General features: G+C 52.4%; 1 protein-coding gene across 1 annotated transcript in view; it reads right to left on the bottom strand.

Annotated features, from left to right (window-relative positions):
- Positions 1-5,081, bottom strand: part of HS3ST4 (heparan sulfate-glucosamine 3-sulfotransferase 4) — a 68,381-nt gene extending 63,300 nt beyond the window's left edge. The window contains exon 1 of the mRNA XM_087734037.1: positions 4,408-5,081. Coding sequence (XP_087590163.1) covers positions 4,408-5,081 — 674 coding nt within the window. The remainder of the gene's footprint in view (positions 1-4,407) is intronic.
- Between the last annotated feature and the right edge of the window lie 19,469 nt (positions 5,082-24,550).

Genomic DNA, 24,550 nt, shown 5'->3' with positions numbered 1-24,550 from the left:
TAAAACTTCAAATCTGTTTCCAAAATACTGTTACAAATCCTCACTTTTCTGCTAAACACAGCATGTCGAGACAGCCTTGAAAGTGTGAACAGACAAAACTGAAGCACCTCACTGTGCTGAGCCTGCGGGCAGCTGGGAACAGTAGACTCGGAGCACTGGGCTGTTCCACTCAGCTCAGAGAGCTACCGGGATGCCGAAGTGCTAACATCTATTGTGTTGGTCATTTGCGCAGGCAGAACGACCCAGCTAAAGCACCATCTGTCTTGGTGCTAAGAGCCCCTGCTCTCTTCACACAACCACCCGAACGTGTTCCTCCTTCGACACCAGCAGCATCTGAGCATCTGGGGGTGTCAGCGTCTGCACATGTGAAATTGTCCCACCGCTGAAACCGCTGGCAGCAGGGCAGCTGTGCAATGCCAACAGGACTGCCTCCCCTTCTCCTCCAGTCACATAAAGCCACCTGGGACCACACTGAAGCCAGGGCTCCGCTGCAGACCCAACGTCCAGCCCTCCAGTACGCAGCCTCTCCAACGGCTGTCGCAGCAGACACCAAACTGAGGCCTCAAGCACTGCAGGGTGACAAACTTCTCCAAGGGGCAGACACTGCAGGCAGTTTGCAGTTCCCATTATCCAAAAAGTCCTCTCATGCTCGTGCAGTCTTCTTTCATGCCCAGGCAAGGAACTCAGGCATATCCCAGATGCTGCTTCTGTTTGTACTGGTAACAAGCATTTGTAGATGTAAGCTAAATTCCTTCAGTGCTCAGGGGCCTCCAAAGTCTTCCCATCATTCTGCTGTCCTTGCTGCACTCTCAAAAAGGCTCTCAATTGATTTCCAACTGCAGGATAGCTCAGGGCAGAGCTCATAGCATGGGCCATGCCCATTGAGGCATGAGCATCGTGCGGGAGAGAGCACGTCACCCGTGCAAACGCCTCTGGTCCAGCCTGGCCACAGGGGCCGTGCAGGGGGGTTACCTGTGCCTGGGCTGACTGGGCAGCAAGAGCTGCCCTGGGTGTGCGAGGGAGCAGAAAGACACTTGAGCACCGACTAAAAATCAGCAGCAGTTCCTACCGGGAATGATGGCATATCTTGTGGTTTAGAAGGACCGCATGGGTCAAAGAGAGCCGCTAGCGACTTCCAAAGGAAAGACAGATACCTGCTCCTTACCACAACCTTCCTCTACATTGGGACCAAATTCTGGCGTATTGTAAGGGACAAAGCCAGCAAAGTTCATCATGGAAGATACTTACTGCCAGGTATCAGTGTCACGGACTTAAGAGAGAGAGCTGAAGATATGCAAGTAATACATACACCAGAGAGAACTGTTGCCACACTGTTCATAAAAAGGAAAGGTTAAAAGTCACTTCCCACTCAGCCTTTAACACCGTTTAATAGTAGTCAAGTTACATTCTGCATTAAGGGAGGAGCAGGGGGAAGCAAGCTAGGAAATTTATATACAAAAGTTAATGTACAGGAGGGTATTAAGTGCAGTTTAAGGAAAGCTGTATCATTGAACTTGTCCTTCAGACAGCCCAACATTAGGATGTACGGAATCACAAATTACAATTACACAAAATTCTGTCAGCGTAACAGTAACCGACCGAAACAAGCCTTCGACCCAGTTCGCATCAGTACATGTGTAGGAAGACCTCAGTTCGGTAATTTCTACATAAACTTTGAGTGCAGAGCTGAAGCAATCACAGACAGCACAGCTTTCCCTAAAGGTTACCAGGAAAACAGAACAGACTGCAGAGAGCTGGTGTAACAGGCTTGCCACACTGCACCAGCCAACAGGCAGAAAGCTATATTTGCACCAACTTCAGTCTCCGACTACTGTCTCAATATAGATCCTGGACACACTGTTTATAGCTGACTAACCTCAAGGCAGCAAAGACATGAATAACGCAGCATGGGACGCACACAAAAGAAATGGTAGTGGTTAGGTACTGTCTCCATTTTCCAGGCGGAGAAACTAAGGTGGGGAAACTGCTTCCTTTCCCTACAGCTCTGCCAGACTAGCAGAAATTCTCAGTACTGAATGACAAAGCAAGGAATCCTAAGGGTCTGCTGTTTCCTTATTTCACTACGTAAGAAAAAACTTGACAGTATTAAAAGCTAACAGTTTATAATGCATAAAAAGAAGTGTTATATGCAAAATATAAACAAGTGATAGAAGTCACTGTAAGGAGATGCTGGTATAAACATTTCAATAGTTGCTTCTTTGCTTAAAGAAAATTGACAGTTCTGTGGATAGGAAAAATCTCCAATTACTCTACCTGGGACACAGCTGCAAGCAGTCAGCCTTCTTGGCACACTCAATCAGGTAATCTCAGAGAAGGTCAGGAAGAAACAGCTGCTCATGTGGATGGCGATCTTTCCCCCCCCCTCCATTTTTGCTTAGTATTTGTACAGCACCAAGCAGGCCAGCCTCCTGGTCCCTCACAACAGCCTGGTACCAGTAAAGCACCAGGGGAAACCTGTTGCTGCTGCTGAGGCATGGATCACCAGTGCTGTGCGACCTGGTGTCCTGTGGCAGCAAGGCTGAAAAACTTGCGAGGAGAAAGAAGAATGCTGTCTGGGTTGGGCAAGTGTGAAAATGGCTTTAGGTTATGCAAGTAGGGCAAATCCTCAGGGCCACAATGGCAATTAAGTGGCAGTGTAATTTATTTATCTCACAACCAGAGAATCCATCCCCATACTCTGCCCAGGACCCTCACAAATCAGCTCTGACCCAACCTTTTTTTTTCCCGCCTCTCTACCAACCAGTGCAGCACAACATCAGCTAAACAAACCACAGAGCTACTGCAGGGATGAAAAATATCAAAATGCATTCTGCAAATGAAAACCTGTGTGTGCCTTTTACTCCACGAGAGGAGTTACACCCACGCTCTAGCCCTTTTCTTGTAGCATGACTTTAAAGATGAAAAGGCAGCTGCTTGCCACATTCAGTGCTTGATCTTCTTCTGCCTATTTTAAATAAAACCAAACCTTTTTATATGCCACTTTCTAGCCTCTTCCAGCAAGTTTCTAAACTTATTTTTCAAGGCAAGCCTTTCCTGCAGGAAAACTCAGTAAAATAAGATACTGTGTCTGAAATTATATATAAAAATACAATAACTACAGTCAAGCCTTTATTCCTTCCTCATGTTGGTACAGCACACTGAAAACACTCTCAGAGACAAATGCACTTTCAGTGCTGATCTCCACTTTATTGAAGTCCCTCAAGAAAATCCCTCAGCATTTTAACAAAGCCAAGTGGATTCTACCCCAAGTAAGTGTTACGAAGACTTTGCTTCCACAATTGTCACAGAAAACCACCTGGAGTTCCTCACATTTCAATGGCATTGACATGAAGACTGTGTACTCTATTTTAATAAAGAGTGACCAGATAATCCAAGCAGTAACTAACTTGCTACCTCTGTTTATTTTTTTCCTTCATTTTCAGAGCAGCTAAACAACTACCATACTAAGCACAACCAAAAACACAGAACTTTATCAGTTTAGCCACAGACTATTTCTTATAAAGAAACTGGTATGGGTTGCTTTTAACCATAAACTAAAGAACTACTAATAATTTGCAAGTTCCAATAATGTACTGCATTCTTTTTAGTTTGGAGAGTAAGAGAGAGAGAGAGAGAGAAAGTGAGAGAGAGAGAAACCCTGAGCCATCACAATTCATTGATTTGCTAAACCTGCCAAGCACTTAACACTTCATTACTGCAGTCCAGTATTCTCTAATAATCAGAACTTTTAGTGTAAGATTCCCTTAAAACGTTACCCTGGTCAGACAACAACATTTAGAGACTTCTTCACGAATAAAATTAGATTTTGTCAATGGAAAAAACTTTCTGACGTGGAACTTGTTGAATAAAGAGCAAGTCTTATTTGTGAAGTGAACCCTGCAGCTTGTATGAAAGCAGGCATCCTTCTTCACTTCAAAGCCCTTAGCATCACCTGGAACAACGTGCAATCTTGTTTATTTCAGTAATTATTAATTACTGACCTATTTAGACGCGTTTTACGCCAAGCACAGCTGAACCGCTACTGTCTGCTCAAGCGCTCTGTGCACGGGAGTTACAGACGAGGGATGTTTTTACACATTTTCTGCCTTCTCCCATCAGAACCCCGCATTTTAAGTCACCGCAGCCGTCAGGCGAGGCACCCACGCGGTCACCCGGCCTGCCCTGGCAGTGCGCTTCGCCTGCCGCGCTCCGCGCCCGCCGCGGGCCCGGGACCCGCCGTGCCCCCGCCCCGCCATCGGCCGGGGCCCTCCGCGGCGTCCCCGGGACCCACCGCCCAGCCACCTACCGGGGCCATCCGGGGCGGGCCGGGGACCCTCCGCCCCGCGGCTCGCCGGGGCCCCCGGGACCGCCCGCCCCGGCGCGCACGGACACCCCCCGCGCCCTCACCTGTACCACTCCAGCCCCTTCTCGTAGTTCCTGTCGAAGAAGTGGGGCTCGGTGCCCACGGCGCGCACGTCGGGGTGCGCCCGGATGGCCTCCAGCAGCGCCCGCGTCCCCCCCTTCTTCACCCCGATGATGAGGGCTTGCGGCAGCCGCTTCTCCCCGTAGTCCGGCGTGGTGCTGCCGCCGCCGCGGCTCCCCGGGCTGCCGGCCCGGCTCAGCTCCTCGTCCGTGGTGCTCGACTCCTGCGGGTCCCTCTCGAAGGCTCCGCTCTGCGCCGTGATCACCTCCCCGGGGGCCAGCGGCGTCCGCAGCCAGGCGCCCGCCGCCCCTTCCCGGCTGCTGTTGGAGGCCCGCGTCGGAGCCGCGGAGGCGGCCGGGGCACCGGGGCTGCCCGGCGGGCTGGCGGGGGAGCGCGGGGCCGCCGTGCTGGGGAGCGCGGCGGGGGAGCGGGGGGCCCCGGGGGCCGCCGTGCCGGGGAGCGCGGCGAGGGAGCGCGGGGCCGCCGTGCCGGGGAGGGCGGCCGGGGAGCGCAGGGCGCCCGGGCCGGTGCCCCCCATGAGGCTGTAGCACAGGTAGGTGAGGCAGAGCGAGAGGCTGCACATGCAGAGGAGCTTCCGCGCCGGGGGCACCTTAGAGCCGCGCCCGCCCGGCACCCCCGGCTGGGCGGGGGGGGACATGGCTGCTCCCCGCTCCTCGCCCCGGGCACCGGGCGCACATGGTGTCAGCCGCCGCCCGGCCGCCCCAGCCGCATGGGGCGCCGCTGCCCTCCCGCCCCGCCGCCGCCGCCGGGGGGGGGGAGCCCCGCATGGCACGGTCGCCGCCGGCCCCCGCCGGGCACCGGGGCGCCTGGGCTCAGCGCGGCTGCGCTCCGGCGCCGCCCCGGTGCCGTCGGCTCCGCACTGTTGCCGCCCGAGTTCCTGCTGCTAAACTTTGTGCCGGGTGGGAGGCGGGAGCGCGCTCCCGGCGCGGGGAGGGCCCGCCCCCGCCGCCGCCGAGAGCGCGGGGAGCGCGCCGGGCCCCGCCGAGCGCCGCGCCGGCAGCGCCGGGCCGGGCGGGGGCAGCGCCGGGCGGAGCGGGGCAGCACCGCGGACAGCGGCCGGGCAGCACCGCGGACAGCGGCGAGTGGCGGCGGAGCGGCCCCCGGGCGGCGGCGGGGAGAGCAGGGCAGGCCCCGGCTGGCTGCGGCCCCGCTGACCCCCGGTGTGCTGGGGACAGCCCCCGGCAGCCCCGCACCCCGCCCGCCCCATCTGCTCCCCAGATCCACCTGCTGTGCCACATCCACCCCTTGCCAGCGCTCACGGCCGCAGGGAGGGCGCAGGCCCCCAAGGGCAGGAGGCCGTGCCAGCTGTCCTCTGCAAATCCTTCTCCTTTCCCTCAGCAGAAATCACCATGCTGCAGCTCCTTGACCGCTTGTCCCAGCCTGCTTCCCTCTGGCCCCCCCAAAGCACTTTCTCTATTTTCACCCTCTTGCCCCACTGCCCCCAGACCATGGCTCCTGCCCAAATCCTCCAGCTCCCTGAAGAGGAACACCTAGACAGGACGATGGGACAGCCCCATGCAGCAGGGCTGAGGTCCCCTGGCTCTTGGCCCTCTGAGGATCTGGAGCAGAGTGGATAGGTTTCATAGGGCAGCCTGCTGTCTCCTGGGAGCTTGAGGAGAGGTACCAGACTGGGGGCAGGGGCAGGCAATAGCTTCTTCGCTGGTACAGTGGAGCTAAGGGCCATTTCGAGCATGGAGGGTTCATAGTTTAGGTGCCAGGAGCTGCACTAGTATGTGAGGCCAATTACACCCTCGCACGCTGCTCTTCCAGGAACTCTGTCCCCAGCATTGGTGGAGCAGGCTGGGGCTGAGAGCTTCCCTCCTCACAGTTTTTCTGGAGCAGCCACCACCTCTTCCCAGCTCCACATTTTGGCACTTCCCACCTCCAGTTCTCAGCTTTGGCTTTAGCAAGGATTTTGTGAGGGAAGAAATGCTTTAGTGTCTCTCAGCTTCCTTCTATCCCTCATTCTGGGGTCTCCCAGGAGTCTCTCCCTCGTAGGTGTTGCACTGTGGCATTGGGGCACATCACAGCTTTTGGCATCCTGGCCACCATGGTCCCCCTCAGCAGAACAGTGCTGGTGTCACATGGTACAGAGGTGACTTGAGGAACACAGTCATTTGCTAAAGCCCTCACAGGTGAACAAGCAGCAATGTAACCTTTTGCACCTGAACTGCTACCCCCAAACCACCAGCACCATCTGCACGCTGCAGATCACCCAAAGAGCCAGCACCTGATCCAGGTGGCAAAAGCTGCAGAGCAGCTGTGCGTTAACATATACGAGGGCCACAGCTGGGCTTCTGAGCAAGGGCTGGAAAAGTGCAGCATATATTTCCAGTCTTGTGTGGCCGTGAGTGCTGGGTACCTCATCCTGCCCGCGAGCAGAAGGCGTGTTTGGAGGCATTAACCCTTCTCCACTAGCCTCCACTTTGGGAAACTGCAGAGCTGTGCATCCCACCATGCAGACGTGCTCTGGGCGAGGGCTGAATGGGAGAGAGCTGGCAGAGCTCCCTCATGTTCCCCCAGCTGACTGGATTTTACAGGGGAAGTCCAGGGATTGCTCCAAATCTTGCTGTTGCTGTGTGAAGCTCAGCAGGGGACGTGCCATCGGAGTCTCAGCTATGCTTGGTCTCGTGGCAAAAGCAACATTTGAAAAAAAAATTAAGTGCCAATATTAACCAGATACCCAGGGCTGAGAAAAATATTCATCGAACAAGAGGAAGAGCACAGACTTTTCCCATAATGAACAAAAGCTCAATGCTGCTCTCAGCTGGACATGTGTTCTCTCTGTGCTGCTCCAGTTCCGATAGAGATTATTCCTTCATAATATATTTTTTATGGTACACATGAGACCTCTGAAATGCAGTGTCTTGTGTCCTGTAAATCATTTCCTGTAGCTCGTGGATTCCTTTTCAACTGCATTACGGTAATGTGAATGTTAAGGGACTAACTTGAACTGACAGAAGCAAAGGCTCGCATCCCTCACTCACAGCTTCCTGCCCTGCTGCTCAAAGGAGGCTGGACAGCCTGGGCCCAGGCGGCGGGCGCTTGGCCCGGGGGTCTTCCCTAGAGCTCTGCGGAGCCTAGCGGGGAGGCACGCGGTCCCTGCCCCAGACAGGCTGAGCCCACAGAAAAGTTGCTGCAAATTTAGTAATCAGACTTGAACCTTAAATGAAAATCCTGAGTAGGTGCGGTTTGGGTCATGGTGGAGGGGAGCACATGCTGCAGAACTGGGGACAGACTGACGTTCTCAGGAAGCCCTGAGCAGAGTGGGTTCACCCTGCTGCTCTGCTTAACTCATATATATGTCCTTTCACATCACTGTTATAATATGTATAGATCTACCTTGCGAGAGATGAATCTTCCTCATATATGGAGATACATTTATTCCAAATTGGAGAACCCACAGAGTCTGCTGGCATCAATAAGCCTGCTCTTGAGTTTCCCAATATCACACACAAAAAAAAAAAAGAAATTGTTTTCCATTCCAAAAATATAAGATAAACCTGAAAATAGACACCATTTAATGAAGAGTCGCAGTGCTTTGGTCTTTCTTATACTGAGCACACATCTAAATGGCAGTGCTTAGCAAAATGCCCTGGCTTGACATCCTTGTGTCTCTTTTCCTGTGATGTGCTGCACAGAAGACTAATAGGATTTGCAGGCAAATCATACATAACGGAAAGACTATTTCTTCTCGGACACCAGCTTCCAGCCCAGAGGAAATTTTACAACCAGAATGTAAAGCCCTCTAAAACAAATGGTTTAGCCTTAAATGCCTGCTGCCTGGGCTCTGACTCTTTTTATTCATCATAGAATGTGTATTTCTCCTGCATGGATGTCAAACGCATCCATGAGCAGATCTGAGTGTTATCCAAGCGTCTGGTGGTGTTCAGCCGGTGGGTGCAATAGGAGCTGATGGAGTGTAACACTTTATTTGACAGTTCTGCTTTTAAAGGCTTATGTATTTACACTGCATACCTGCACACTTCTAGTCACATTAATTAGCAATAAGAGTGCTTCCCAAGCATCCAGTAAGTGCCCAGTCTAGTGAGGCCAACTGGTGCTGTTAGCCCTGTGTGGGAATTGCCAGGATAGGTCAGTCTGGTGAGTCATCTAGCTCATGCCCCAAATTTTGGCAGGGATCAAGATCAGTTGCTTTGGAGAAAGGTGGAAGAACTCTGTTGTGGGCAGCCATGGAGCAGCCTCCCCTCAGATGTAATTTCTTCTAAGTCCCCATCATTTTGTGTGACTTGTGGCTGTCCCAGCCTGGGAGACATGCCTGTGCTGCTCTCATCTCCAAAGGGACAGCAGCGCTGAGATTCACGCCAAACTCTTGGTTATGGGGACGTGTGACAATAAGTCATGGCAGGCAGCTGGGACCCCTTCCCTGCACCAGCTGGTAGGGCCTGACTCTGCACGTACTAAAGAGATGGAGATAGGATGCAGAATGAAGCCCCACTTGTCGGAGAGGTGGCAGTCACCGACCTGCTCCTCTACCTGGATGCTCACAAGTCTGTGGGGCCAGATGGGATCCACCCGAGGATACTGAGGGAGCTGGCAGAGGAGCTTGCCAAGCCGCTCTCCATCATTTATCATCAGTCCTGGTCAACCAGCGAGGTCCCAGATGACTGGAAGTTATCAAATGTGACGCCCCTCTACAAGAAGGGTCGGAAGGAGGATCCGGGGAACTACAGGCCTGTCAGCCTGACCTCAGTGCCAGCAAAGGTCATGGAGCAGATCGTCTTGAGTGCCATTACACGGCATGTGCAGGACAACCGAGGGATCAGGCCCAGCCAGCATGGGTTCATGAAAGGGAGGTCCTGTTTCATTAACCTGGTCTCCTTCTGTGACAAGGTGACCCGCTTAGTGGATGAGGGGCAGGCTGTGGATGTTGTCTACCTAGACTTTAGTAAGGCCTTTGACACTGTCTCCCACAGCATTCTCCTGGAGAAGCTGGCTGCTCATGGCTTGGATAAGTGCACTCTCTGCTGGGTAAAAAACTGGCTAAATGGCCGAGTCCAGAGAGTGGTGGTGAAAGGAGTCAAATCCAGTTGGCGGCCAGACATGAGTGGTGTTCCCCAGGGCTCAATACTGGGGCCGGTTCTGTTCAATATCTTTATCAATTATCTGGATGAGGGGATTGAGTGCACCCTCAGTAAGTTCGCAGACAACACCAAGTTGGGTGGAAGTGTCGATCTGCTGGAGGGTAGGAAGGCCCTACAGAGGGACCTGGACAGGCTGGATTGATGGGCTGGGGCCAACTGCATGAGATTCCACAAGGCTAAGTGCCGGATCCCATACTTGGGTCACAACAACCCCATGCAACGCTACAGGCTTGGGGAGCAGTGGCTGCAGAGCTGCCTGGCAGAAAAGGACCTGGGGGTGCTGGTTGACAGCCGCCTGAACATGAGCCAGCAGTGTGGCCAGGTGGCCAAGAGGGCCAATGGCATCCTGGCTTGTATCAGAAATAGTGTGGCCAGCAGGACCAGGGAGGTGATAGTGCCCCTGTACTCGGCACTGGTGAGGCCGCACCTCGAGTACTGTGTTCAGTTTTGGGCCCCTCACTACAAGAAGGACATCGAGGTGCTGGAGCGTGTCCAAAGAAGGGCAACGAAGTTGATGAAGAGTCTAGAGAACAAGTCTTACAAGAAGCAGCTGAGGGAGCTGGGGTTGTTTAGCCTGGAGGAGAGGAGGTTGAGGGGAGACCTTATTGCTATCTACAACTACCTGAAAGGAGGTTGTAGTGAGGTGGGGGTCGGTCTCTTCTCCCAAGTAACAAGGGATAGGACGAGAGGAAACAGCCTCAAGCTGCACCAGGGGAAGTTTAGGTTGGATATTAGGAAAAACTTCTTCACCAAATGGGTAGTCAGGCATTGGAACAGGCTGCCCAGGGAAGTGGTTGAGTCCCCATCCCTGGAGCTATTTAAAAGACGGGTAGACGTGGTGCTTGAGGGCATGGTTTAGTGGTGGACTTGGCAGTGCTGGGTTAACAGTTGGACTTGATGATCTTAAGGGTCTTTTCCAACCTTAATGATTCTATGATTCTATGATTCTATTAAGGCAAGACTCTAATTAGAGCCATTCTGCCCACAAAATAGACGGGAGGGCCCTTTCTCAGATGTTTCTGCACCTCCAAGCAGCACAAGGGTCTCTCATCCCTGGTTGGTGCTGTGCAAAGGCTGGTGGCCTGGTTCATGAAGGGGAAGCAGAATTCTGCTCCAAGGCAGGGATGGGTGAGGGTTGGCTCTTTCTCTGTTTAGACATGGGAACATCCACCATGCTTATCACCTCTGCTCCAGGAACATAAACTGGGAGAGGAACAGGGGCAGAGCCAGACTCCAAGGACAACCTCCAGATGGAAGAGCCCATCTGAGGGGACCTGGGCATGTTCAGCCAAGTGAGAGGAGGGATGGGGAGCATACCCCTGCTCTCTAAATGCACAAGCAGATGAGCACCACGGAAGGAGGAAAATGGCCTCAGATAACAGGCAGTGCTGGCACAAAAACAAGGAGGTATGAATTGGCACAAATACATTTTGGCTGGAAATCAGATGGTTTCTAACTGTGGGAGAAATGTTGTTCTGGAACAGATTCCTGAGAGGAGTATTGGGGGCAAGGCATGCAATTAGTTTTAAGATTGAGTTTGAAATGGACTTTATAACATGGTTGCCAGCAATTGCAGGGAAATGGGATTTGATGGCCCACAACATCCCTTCCAGTTCTATGCTCCTGTTGTGATTCACAAGAACCAATCTGAGAAGAAGACCTCTGACAGGAAAGGGCTCTTTAATCTATCAAAGACTTAACAAGACCCATTGATGGGAAGCTGGAATTAGACGCATTTGAGTGAAATGAAAAGTGTGTATTTTAACAGGAACAGTAATTTCCTTTTGTAATAATTTGTGAAGGGATATGGCAGGTTACCTCTCTTGGAAGGCTTTACACTGCGACTGGAAGTGTTTTGAAAGAAATGGTCCTACTTGGCCAAGCTGTAAGCTGGGGATGTGGTCCCTGCAGGAAAGTCATTGGCCTGTGAATCTCTACATGCCGCTATCCCAATTATTCCTTCTGCTAAGAAGTAAGCTTCCAGAGATTATCACCTTATTTCCTGTCTTTTACAAACACTAGAAATATATTTTTTGGAAAACTTCAGAGGTTAGCCTCCCATAATTCCTCCTCATTGTTTACTTGTCATCAGAAGCAGTGAAACGCCTTGAAAAGAGGTAGATTAATTCACACGGTGCTCTACCTCCTTCAGGGAATGAATGAAGTTTGTAAACATATACTGAATAGAAAATAAACAGTAAAAATGCAATGACATTTAAACTCTAGTCCAAGAAGGCACTCAAGATGTTTTGCAGTAGTATTCCACACTGTCAAAGCATTTTCCCATTCATGGAAACAGCTTCAGGTTTAGAATAAGCATTTGTTCTGATGGCTTTTAGTAGTGCCTCTTGTGATCTAAACTCTACAGCCTTGCAACCTACATCCATCTTCCTTGCCTAAAATTAACAAAAGGTGGAAGAAAAGCATCTGTGGGCAAGCTGCTCAGAAACCAAACCCCCTGTTTCACTGATGCATTGTTCACAGTTGCTAGGAAAGGGGGAACAGCTCTTAGACTTGGAAAACTCTATGTGCAACAAATATGTTGTGGTACATGATTTATACAGTGAGTAGTCCTGAAAATGTAGCCAGAGGGAAAGCCTTTCAGTCTGAGAGGTGGAGGCTAACAGAGGCAATAGAAGGGGTTAGACAAGGGGCAGTCACAGGTGGCACAGGCACAGAAATGAACTAGATGATCCCTCAAGGCCCCACCAGCCCTTGAAGTCTGTTTCTGTACACTCAGCGTGGCCAAAGATCGTAAAGGCCCCTGGCTCCAACTATATGAGCGATCGGAGAGGTTGTGGTAAACGCTGGGGGAAGCAGCAGCTTCCGGGCTCTGTTGTTTCTGCTGTCACTGTTTTGATAAGCCAGCCCCTAGGAAAGCTGTGAAAAGACTGAAGCCATGAGTTTTCCTTTCATTGCTGAACACTTGAATTACGTATCTGCTCCCTCTAATCCTCTCCATGTTTGCAGTAGTGGGGGTCTCCCTCCTCCCCCTTGCTCTTGCTTTTCCTACAAGCAGCCTGTGCCGACCTGGATCCGTGCAGCACTATGGGGAGAGCTGGCCTTGCTTCTCCTCGGAGAGGAGCCTGTCTGCAGGAGATACAGATGGAGAAACACGAAGGCTGCAGCAACCATGCTCACAGCAAGCCCAGCCTGGGGCTGCTGGCAGCCCCAGAGACAGCCTCAAGCAGCGAGGCTACATGGGGCTCAGCCTGATGTGTGTCCCGCTAAGGGCAGCTGCACATCAAGGTCATGCTCTGCCATGGCCAGAGGCTCAGACCTCTCGCTGGTCCTGAGCAACCTGCTCCCACTCTGCAAGCCCCGGTTATTGCTCAGGACCGAAGCCTCCAGTTCATCTTGCAGCTGCCCTCAGCTTCACTGATAAGCACAGGAGCAGGCTGCTCTCCCTGTAGGAAGGGTATTGCAGGGCCTGTCCCATCTGTCATGTACTTACTCAGTGTAAGTAGTTGAGTGGCTCTATCTGCACATTATCAGGAGATAATCTCCTGTTCTAATCTCGGCTCTTGCAGAATGAGGACCAGTGCTTGCAAAGGAAGCCCTTTGCTGATCACACAACAGGATGACATGGCAAAGCCACACTGAACACTGTGTTCAGCTGGCTGTCTCCATCCTGTGCTAAAGTAGTGATGATGGTAGGAAAGGGGAAGGCAGCAGTTGCAGAGAAGCAGTCTCAGATTTGCAAGGTGGCTGAGTACATTATTTCTTGACTACAGAAAGGGAAACCAAGGCAGGGAGGGAGGAAGAGATTCGCCCGTGGTCACAGAGTGACTTTGATCCCAGTCTTGGAAGGCACATTGTCCTCATCCCAGCCCCAGTGTGGGCACAGCATAGCCCTGCTCTGTCTCGGCACTCAGGGCTGGAGGCTCGCAGAGGCTGGCAGCACATCACACAGAGACCTGGCCCCAGCTGCCAACACTGCGGCTCTGTGGACAGGGCTGCCTCCAGGACAGCTGCAACAAGAGCACAGATGTGTCCTGCCACTGACGTGGACTGCAACACTGCTGGCTGCAGTGAGATCATTCTGAGCCATCATGACATCATGCAGCCAGCCAGCCAAGGATGAGAGCCTAGCAGGACAGCCAGGAGACCGCCTGGCCTCTCCACCTCACCATCTGAGCCCCTTCAGTGACGCTGCTGGTGCTCTGCTCACTTGGTGATGGAAGAGTCTCTGGATACTACAGCACCGGGGCAAATCCTGAACTGGGAAGGAGTGGGACATACCTACCAAACAGCGCAGAGCCTAGGGCCTTGGATATGGCTCATCCGCAGCACGGCCTGCTGCCAGCTTTGCATCAGGAGGCCAGATTAGAAGTGTTTTGCCAACATACACTGTGCTTTCTAAAATGCCCTTCACCAGCTGCATAGTCCACTCCAGCAGAAGAGCACACTGGCTGGGTGGGCAGCTTGGTTGCCCGAGGAGTGTGCTGGGCCACTGTGCTGCAGCCTTGCACAGCATCACCCCCTCTGATGCAGGACATCTCCTGCACTTGCTCACAGGCCAGGGATGGCGGTCTATGGCAGGATGCCATTGAATCAGCACAGTCATGCCAGCCTCCCAGCTCCACCTCGGGTAGGTGGTTCATGCCGAGCTCTGAGGTGCTCCTCGTGTTACCATAGCAATCAGATAGGATGCCTGGAGAGGGAATGGTCAGCCTAGCCTCTGCAGCCATGTGTCCACGGGGGTGCAGCTCCTCCTGAGCCCCAGCCCAGAGCCCTACCAGTTGAGATGCTCTCTATTGTACACTGATGCTTGGGCCATGGAGCAAAGACACTGTCACCTCACTCACTTCATCCCTTCTCTGAGGAAGACCTTCTGGTAGCCAGCAATGCTTCCAGTTTAAACTGTTAAATTAGAGCTGACAAACCCGTACAGGCATCAGAACCTGATTCTGCATCATGACCCACAATTCCCCAGCTTTGCCCTGGACACGGCTCAGCACCTGATGTCTCTGATCTCGTAGTGCAGGGCAGCCACAGATACCTGCTGCTCATCTGCTCATTGCTGCATGCCTCAGCACTGGCAGCAGTGGGGGCTCAGCCGGGAGGGCTTTCACCCTACTGCCATGGTACAGAGCTGCCCCCCTGAATCAGCATCAGGTTTTACAGGGACCCAGCAATGAGGCTTCCCAGGAGCTGCCCATGATCTACTGCCCTTCGCTGGCAGGAGCAAAGCCCAGTGTGGATCTCTGTAAATCATCCCTGTTCTTCCTCATCCTTTCCTTTCCTCTACACAGTTCCTCCTCACTTGCCACTCAGCCAAGCCCTGCCAATTTCAGTAATTTAATCTCTGCTCATTAGATGGATCCTCCACCTCCATCATCATTTCTGTAGCTCTTCTGTGAGCTGCCTAATTTATCACTCTCTGCCTGGTAACGAGGTACCCACTGTGCTCCCACTAAGATTTATGCTTCAGAAACACCCATGCCACCTACTCTGACTGCTTAGGAACTCTTTCTTTTAGGATTTTGAATTATTTTACTTGGGATTGAAATAGGATTAATAAATGATCATGACTATTCATTTACTAGATTTTGATACCACATCTGCCTTCCTTGGTTCTGGTATCTTCTATAGTTTAGAAGAAGAAACCTCTGCTAATGTATCCCTAACTGCTGTGATGCAAACAATACCTGAATTTCAAGTGGGGAAATGAACTATGCTCCATGCCTTATACGACCAACTAGACAGCAGGCTCTGAGCAAGACAGCAAGTTAATGTAGCCTGGGATGACATTTAGCAACGTCTGAAGTCATTTCTTCTCCATCAAAAATGAGAAGTTCTTGTTCCCTCATGTTAGAAATATTGTTTAGATGTTAAACTTTACAAACCTGTCTGTTGTTTCATCATCATCTGGCTACCAGCTAGCTGCCAGTGTGGGATCAGAGCCTCGCCTGGCCAGCAGCACCGCAGACACAGCCCGAGACCTTCCGGGAGCCCGCTGCGGCACAGAGCCAGTTCCTATTACCCCTCCTTCACTGGCAGCAAAACAAGGAGGGTCACCGCCTGCCACAGAAGACAGAGGTGACACTGCCAGTGCTTGCCAGAATTGGTGGTGGGATGCAATCCTCACCACCACCCTGAACATCCCTCAGAGGTGGAAAGGAGAGGCAATCACTGTACCTCCCCGTGGGTGTCTCAGAGAACATCTGAGCCTTTGTCAGAAGCATCAGAGAGGAGAGGAAGCAGGAGGGGAGCCAGAGCTTTTTGGATAGTTTAGTTCAAATGAAACCCTTCTTGCCCACAAATATTCAGGACTCCTGCCTCTGAAAGTATTTCCTGACAATGACAATTCACATCCCATAGCTGCAAGTGATGGAGCAGTCCTGCTCTGGAGTACAGAACATCAAGGGATTAAGAATAGGACCAGGAAACAAAATGGGTGTTTGCCACACGTTCACCAATTTGCATGCAACCCTCTCTGATAAATTTTGCAACCTGAGCTTGTCCTCTGCTGTGCCAGAATACAGTAAATGTATTCAGCCTGTAATTTAGTCCAGCTGTAGATGTGATTTCTAGGTAGAACTGACTCATGTAAAACATTTGGCTTCACTTGGGAGCAGAAAACCCCTGTGGTGTGCCAAGTGACTGACTTTCATGAACTTGTGTCACTGTATGTCAGGACAGGACATTATCTGCAGCTAAAGCATGCAGTCCACAGGGAAATAGCCCATGCTTCCCCAAATTGCCTCCTCTCAAGGAACCACAGCAAGGCTGCACTCGCATCTCCTGGGCTGCTGCGCTTTGACCATGCTCTTCTCTGTACTTTCTTCTCTCTTGGTGCCCGCCGGCTTGGAACACCAGGACTTGGCCTTGCTGGGAGCTGGCAATCCCCAGGTTCCCCCAGGACCGCAGCAGCAGAAGGAGGCTGGCAGCACACACTGCCCACCTCCAGCAGCACTCGTCACCCATCCGTGCCTCCAGCCTTTCCCTCCAACAACTGCTAATGGGATGGCTGGTGTGGTCCAGTGCTGTCCTTGCTGTGGCACTAGCTCAGTTCCCAGGACCTCTTAAATCTACAGGGTGGATTTGGGATGCTTCTGGGCTGGCTCCAGACTGGAGGCAGTGACCGAGAAGGAAAGGCTGCTGCCTCCTGCCAGGGGCTCAAGACACAGGGGAAAGGGTGGAGGACGGAGCTGGAAATGCCTACGCAGGGAACAATGGACCCTTTCACTGCGAGGATTTCCCACCCCACTCTCCTCGTCCCTGTCCTGTGGATGGCAGGAGCTGTGCTGGTTACTGGCTCTTGCCTTCGCATCCCCTGCCTCGTTCCCCATTTCCACGTTTCCAGCTGTGCAGCTTTCTGTCGCAGCTGAGCAATGCAACCAGTCCTGGCCGGGTTCAGTTTTTCTTCCATGATGTGAGAAGTGACAGCTCATAAACTTGAAAGAGTATCATCTGAAATGTTTGAGGAAAGGAAAAGCAAAGAAACCCTGCAGTGCCAATGCAAGGGGACTGGGTTTGGATATCTGGCATTTTGTGATTCAGAAATCCACCATGCAGCAAACTGAAAATAAAGTGGCTGCCTAACTAGCTGCTTAAACAAACTTCAGATTCATCTGAGCAGAGTTTCTAAAGACTCGGATATAAAGGTCAAATAGTCCTTGCCAGCTTGTGAGCCTCTTTTACAGAGAAGAATCAACTATGGCCCTCGTTATGGAAAACAGTCAAAATAATACAGTGATGCTACCTCCAAGAGAAAATAGATAGTGCAAGTTATTCCATCTTCCCTTTCAGCTATATCGGTTTAGAAAAAGCTAGGCTATTTACAGAGAGCATTTTGCTCCCAGTACTTTTGAAGTAAGTGAATTTTGAATTAGTTTAAGTGCAGGATAAATCAGTGAAATAGGAAGATCTTTACACTCCAATAAGATGCTATTACTCATAAGCATATTGCACTCTAGCTTGTGGACTAAAACTATCAGTGCATGACAGGACACCAAGGGCATGAAACACAGGGGATCCATGAAAATTAGCAAAGCACCTTTGGTATGAAGAGGTAATTTGGGATATTGATTGGTGATAATGGCAGCCCAATGCTGAGATAATCTGGCCAGATCCTGTGATCCTGGGTGCTCCAGACTGCTGTGAAAATCCCAAAACCCCTTCCAAGAGCAATCTGTATTTCTTCAGATTTCACACCAGAGGCTGAAGCAGGAACACAGAATTAAATGTTGTGCTGTTGTTAAGGGCACTGTGTCCACCGTTACTCTTGTTTATCACATCAATCACACTGGCATGGAAGAACCACAGGCAGGAGCTCAGCCCCTTGCTGGGCACGCCAAAAACACATCTGGTGGCAGGGCCTTTTTAATGAGGTTTTAACCTGGGTTAGAGGAGGGTGCACAGGATGGCAAATGCACAGAGATGGAGAGGAAGGGTGGAGCAGAGGCTGCTGCACCGGAAGATGGAGCATCACCACAGGGCATTTGAGGAAATAATAATTTTTCTTTTTTACATCTCTGATCTCACTGCATGTGTGCACCCGCAGCTGGGCACAAGGAAACTTGGCACGGGAAGCTCCATGCCCTGCACCCCACTACACAGGTCTTTCTGACCACGGAATGACATTGGGGCATGCCCTGCTCCTGGCAGCACAGCATGGAGCTCTTGGTGTCTCCAGTGTCAGTTTGTGTGATACGAATATGATAAGCAGGCAGAAAGGCAGACCTGGAGATCTCCAAGGATGGCCAGACATGACATATTGTGCTACATGCATGCTGTCAGCCTCTGAGCAAGGCATACAGCAGAGGCAGTCGTTTCTGGCCCTTATCTTTGGACATCTCTCCAGGGAAAGAGTCTCCTTGGGTTGCAAGTCCAGACAGAAGCTGGTCAGAGAGGAATGATGCTGAGTCTTCATCATCCACAGTCCCAGCTGGTTTCAAACACGAAAATAAGAGGAAGAAAAGCAGATGGCTTTGCAGTTTCCACCATTTCTCTCCCTGTTCTCGTTACAATAGGGAAGGAGCATCTGAGGCGAAGGCATTTCTATGTCTTGGGACAGTGCTTCCTACTTGTGACCCAGTCATGCCATATCAAAGCAGCACGCTCATGTATTGTGTGCTGAGATATCCAGTGGGTTCCCAGCTGCTTGCCGAAGACCAGCCAGGTGACCTCCCCGTGGGCTTGTGTCTGGCTCTTGTGTTTCCAGCCCTGCAGCAGAGGTGTCGGAGACCTTTCTGGGAAATGAAACACAGCCATACACTGGATGCAGAGAGGTACGGAGAATCTCTCCCTGCTCCCTTGACATTTTTCACCCTACTCCCCTCAAGATGCTTGGATTTTGTGTCAAGAGGGTGATTCTGCAAACTAAATCAGTTCTTGTCTCCTCTTCGTTGGCATGGCAACCTGGAAGGATAGATGGCACAGCCTTGCTACAGCTCTCATGGCTCTTGTCCCACCTGCACACAGCATAGCTTGGCTGGAGACACATCCCGGATCCTTCGTGCTGGTGCTCTTGCTGATCTAGGCAGATGGTGCAAAAATCCCAGAGTGATTCTGTGGGCAATGCTGGGCCCAGTTCCTGGGACAGCTGCCCAGCACCGGGCTTGGATTCCCTCTGGTTGAAGGGCCGAGCTCAGCCCAGGTGAGGCAGGAGCAAACCCTGGTGCAGGAAACCGGTGCCCAGGCCAGCAGAGGCTCCGGAGCCTCCGGAAACAACTGCAGCAAAAGCTGCACATCAGCACAGTTGCCTCCCAGCTCTCAGACCTCCTGGTCCTTGGCAGGGATCTACTTTTCCCTGCTGCCTCAATAAATGAATTTAAGCATTTTCCAGCTCAGCAACTAGAGCCTTTGCTAGTCTTGCATTTGTGTTTGATTAATGAGATAGCCAGTAATTTAAACATCTCTTGAGGTCTCTGTCTTTCCTGAGTAATTCTGAAGTTATTGCTGTTTACATAGAAGAAAATCATATTGCCTTGCAGAGAGCATTACTGTGGTGATAAGAGTGGAAATTGATCCTCAAGGAGCAGAGGCAATGGCACTTCCACGGAGTTTCAGTGAATGCTCATTGTTTCCTAGAAGAGAAAAACACCTTCTGCAGGCTAAGAGTTGCCTGCGCAAAACCTGGGAGAGGCTGGGGCCATTCCCGCCCCGCAGATCCAAAGTGCCTGAGGCTGTTTGCTGCTTCCCTGGAGAAGCACCAGCAAGCCAAGGGGGCCAGGACTCACCATCATGAAAGCCCCGTATTGTGGATTCCTCCAGGCTGGGGTTGGGAGGATTAATTTCCACGAGCAGACTGGTTGTCAGACCCATTTGAGATAAATCCATTTGCAAAATTATCATGTTAAAAGGTTTTCATTATTAGGGACATGTTAGGAAGACAGCTGGGATTTGCCTTCTGTTGTTCCCACCAGGCCTGATCAGTCCTGTTTTTTTCTCACATCCCAGCATAAATCTGGAATAATCCTCCAGGTCAGAGGAATCAGGCTGCTGTCAAGGCAAAACCCAGTCTGGGAAGAGAGTGCAGACAGCGATGGTTTGGGGGATACTTTTACAAAACCAGGAGTTGCTCCTAAGCAGCAGACATAGGATTAGTACTAATGCTAAACCATGCAGATTTCTGCATGCGTAACCTTGAAGCTGCTCTGCCTTTGAGGAGAGAATGCTGCAGCCAAGCGTCGCATGCAGCACCCCCGTCTGGCTGGTTTTCCATGAGGAACTTGGAGCCAGTTCAGATCCTCAGGTTTGGTTAGCGAGAGCTGTCGTCCTGCCTCGGCTGCAATCAATCACGGTCCTTTCCTGGGGGCTGTAGAACCGCTCCAGGAAAGGCCTGAGCAGACAATTATCCTTTTGTCCTTATAAGGCTTCTTCTCCTTTGCGCTGAGACCCACCACCCCCTGCTCACCACCCGCCACCCACCACTCGTGGGGTGAGGAGTGCCCTGGGCTGCAGAGCTGAGCCATGACTGGCCCCCAGGTGGGACTGGGCTGAGCAGCGGCCACCTGGACCCACGGTGGCTGTGTCAGGAGACAGAGAGGGGACACCGAGCCCGGCAGTCCTCCTGCCTGCTCTCCCACAGGTGTGGGGAGCTCCAGTGTTTTCCTGCTGCTCCTTTTCTTCAGCTGCCTCAGAAAAAAACTACAAAAATGCTCAGCTCCCACTGAGGCTGGGATTGAAACAAGAAGTGAAAAAAGGGGTTAAATTAAGGCCCATATACTCTCAATGTATCCTCTACATTTTGGAGTCATCCTGTTACATCTGGCTGTTACCAGAAGGTCACCCTCTCTCCCAAACGTACCAGTCAGCCCAGCAAGCCCAAATGCTTTACGAACACCGGGCAACTGAGAGCTGTTGCCTGAGGGCAGCAGAGCTTGGCTTTGCTTACACAGCTCTCTACTGCTGAAATGCAGGGGAGCCAGACACCAGGCTGAGCACGGCAGCACAGGGTCCAGCAGCACGGCGGTGACTGTGAGAAGGGGTGGACAGGAGGTGCCCCCCCAGGTTATCTATCGCAGGAGCGCCCCGCTCCAACGCTGCCAATCCTCCCACCAGCAGCCCCACTCAGGACAGCGGCTGAGCAAGGGCCGGGCAGCCGACCTCCCACCCATGTCTCCTGCTTGGGTGGACTTGAGGCCAAACTTTGCCAGCAATGCAGGGTTTGATATCTCCCTGTTCTCTAACAGCTTTTTGCAGGCACTCTCTTGTGGCCCTGTATGAAATAATTTCAATTTAATGAGCTCAGTTAGCTGCAGATTAATCGAAAACAATTTTGCACAGGTTCCTTCTTTATTATAAAAACATTCTGGTCTGTCTTCTCATTTCTCAAGCTGTCTCTCTGTGGTCATCTTCCCTCTCTCCCCCCTCCCCACATGCTGCTGATACAAATTACCCTTCCCTACATGGGCTGGATGGGAGAGCAAAAGCCTCAAACTCCTTAACTCCTGCATCTTCCCATGGGAGAGGTATGGGGAGCTCCTCTACGTGCACATGGCATGTCCTCAGGAGAGACACTTAAAATTCCTGCCATGGCACGAGGCAGCGGCGTCTCCCCTGCGTGCCAGGAGCTCCTGCAATGGGGCCACAGCGGGCAGCAGCTGGCAGAGCCCTGGGCTGGGCTCGCGTGGAGAGGGCAGAGCAGCCCCAGCTGGCATGGACAAAGGAGCTCCCAGCTTCCCAGCCCCACTGCCCAGCCTCTCCCGACACCGCTTCCTCCCATCAGCCTCTTCCATGCCCGACGTCTGGGCAGGCGAGGTGCCCACAGACCCTTTCATTTCTGTTCTCCTGTACCCAGCAGGCTCTGAGCTTTCTCTTTCTCACAGTGCTCACACTTCTGGGTTTTTGTCCTCAGAAAGTCCAGCTGCAAAGCTTTGAAGTCTCCTGGTGATTTTGACGTGCTTATGGGAAGGAGAGCATCTATGCAATCCCACCTCAACGCTCTGGACAGCCTGGGAGTCCCTGCACTCACCAGTTTTCATCCAGGCCCCCAAACTGCAGTATCTTTCTGGCACACACTGCAATCAGCTTTTATCACCAAGCAATTCCCACCCCTCTGCCAAGTCCAAAGAGGCAGAACCAGCTCACCCAAGTGATTTCCTTCCCCCTGCAGCAGACGAGCTCTTCCCCACACTCACACACTCAGACAAACCCCTGCCAATGGCTGCAAATCCCTCCCTGCGCCGGGAGCTGCCGCACCCTGGGGACCCAGCGTCCCAGGCTCCCGTCCCCCCACACAGCCAGGCCACTCCTCAGCCATGCGGCACCGTGCCAGCTCCCGGCTCCCCAGTCTAACCACCGGGCCATCCCAAGGAGGACAGGAGAAGGAAACTGGGGGCACAGGGCAGACGTTTTCTGTGGGGATGGATCCCAGCTGCTGCCCCGGCATACGTATGCTGGCGGGATGGATGGTGCAGTTTGTAACTCTGGTAATGTCTCCTTCTCTGGTGAAGGGGGCTGGGAATTGCCTTTGATAATGCCAGGTTTCTGCCCCAGAAAGGCTTGAGTCCTGCAAGGCTGTGCTGGCTCGCCCTGGGAGCATGTAAGCAGACAGAAGCTTTGGGCATGATTTTCAGCTGCTCCAGGGGAACAGGAGGGGCAATGTCCTGGGGCAGAGCTCTGCAAAGCCCCCGCTCCCTCCAGGTGTCAGCTGCCTCCCCTTGGAGAAAATTCCCTGGACTCTCCCCCGCAGCTTTGCAGGAAACCCTGTGACAGCATAGTTACAGCTCAGGCATAAAAGAAATATTAATTATCTCCATTACCTCCCAAACAAATTAGCCAGTGCATAACATAAACAACCTTGAGCCCTCCAGCTCCAGACGGAGTGTCAAGATGTGCAAGCAGGGCTGCGTGTCAGGTCCCCCCGTGCTGTGGGGCAGGAGGAGCTGCTCCCTGCCAGCCCCTCCAGCAGGCAGGCGGCTGCGGCCCCAGGCACCACCGTGTCCCCTGCCCCCTTCCCCGGCAAAGACCGTGCACCCGCTGCAGGCTCCTCACCCGCTGGGAGCCGCTGGTTGAGGTGAGCGACCGTCCCCTTCACCAGCCGGGCCCCGAGCCATCCTCCCGACCGGGCGAGCTCTGGCCAAAAGGCAATCCATCTTGTGGCCTTATCGCCTCATGCTGTTTGAACCTGATTTACTGTTATTGGCAGTCAGCAACCTTTGCCATTTATATTCAATGCCAAGCTTCAATTTACAGTATACTTTCTGCTTCAGCTCACCCCGGCCTCTATCTCCACCTTCCACATTAATGCAGGATACGCGCGGAATTCATCTTGGAATTTATTTAAAAAACATCAGCCACACTGGCTTTAATATGTTCCCTCATCAAAGCAGCACAAAGCTTAATTTAAATGAAAACTAGAGAATTACAGAGTGTTACCCGAGCCAGTACCCCGTTCAGTCCCGTTGAGCTGGCAGTGTCCCCAGCGGCACAGCAGGCACTGCGCGCCGGCAGCACCACCCCAGGGTGAACCCACGTGAAAGAAAGCAGGAGAGGAGTTGTAAACTTGCAGCCAAATGGAATTCCTCCAGTTGCAGAAGATGGCCAGCCACAACCTGTGGCATGTCGCTTCGGCACGTCCCTCAGCAAGCCCAGTGTTCCCCCTCCCCAGCCCACCCCACAGCTGCCTGGGGGCTCCTGCAGCCCTCCCGTGCAGGGGGACCCCCACGTGAAGCTCTGCACATCTGCCCGGGTGCGGTGACTCTGTCCCTGCCATGCCAACCCAGTCACAGGAGTCCCCGCACCCAGAGTGGCACATGATGGGCGATGGGGCAGCTGCGGCTGCATCTGCGCAGCCCCTGGGGGATAACGGGGTGGGTGGGAAGGGAGGGTGGGCACAGGGAGTCAGGCGAAGGCGAGAAGGCCAAGAGCCTCCCCAGCTCCCAGCTCAGGTGCCTGCAGGTCACTGGCTGTCTGCTCTGCAGAGGGCTGAGAGGAACACACAAAGTATTTTTCATAGCTATAAAACATTAAACTGTGCAGCAGCTTTCCCTCCCAGGGGAAGAGTTGCCCCCAGGGCAGGGCACACTGTACAGGGATGGAGACCCTGCTCCCCAGTAGCACTTAGTTTAGACTAAGGGCAAGGAGCAGCAGCTGGGTACGCAAGGGAAAGCAATAACCGTTAATTAGGATAAAAGAAAAAGAGAGGCATTGCTGCCTGTTCTTGTGTTTGGGATGAGAAAAGGGAGAGGGGCTGCACTATGTTAGGATCTTCCTTGGAGCATCTTGTGTTGTTTGAATTAACGGTTTTACTGCATATGTGGGCGGTCTGGATTGGGGAGGGGGTGTGTCTATTAAGACAACAGCTTCTGCTTTTTGTGGTTCTAACTAACTCCAGGTATAGATTTGCTCTCATGGTAGTTTCAGCCTTAATAGGAGACTCTGTTAAGCCTGCACTAAAAATTTTGATGTAAGCAGCAACAATTTTGGGAAACAGAAAAGCTGTAACAGGGTGTTTCATAGGGAGCACTGCCCTGAGTTTTATCAGGGCTTAAGGAAGAGTCTCCACTTTCACAGGCAGCAAAGCCAGCACCTCCTGGTGTGAGGGGCA

This window comes from Nipponia nippon, unplaced genomic scaffold, assembly GCF_047370975.1.
Source record: "Nipponia nippon isolate SJK-2023a ecotype South Korea unplaced genomic scaffold, ASM4737097v1 scaffold_5, whole genome shotgun sequence".
NCBI classification, from domain to species: Eukaryota; Metazoa; Chordata; class Aves; order Pelecaniformes; family Threskiornithidae; genus Nipponia; species Nipponia nippon.
The sequence above is the reverse complement of the archived record's forward strand: the minus strand, read 5'-3'. Positions and strand labels throughout refer to the sequence as shown.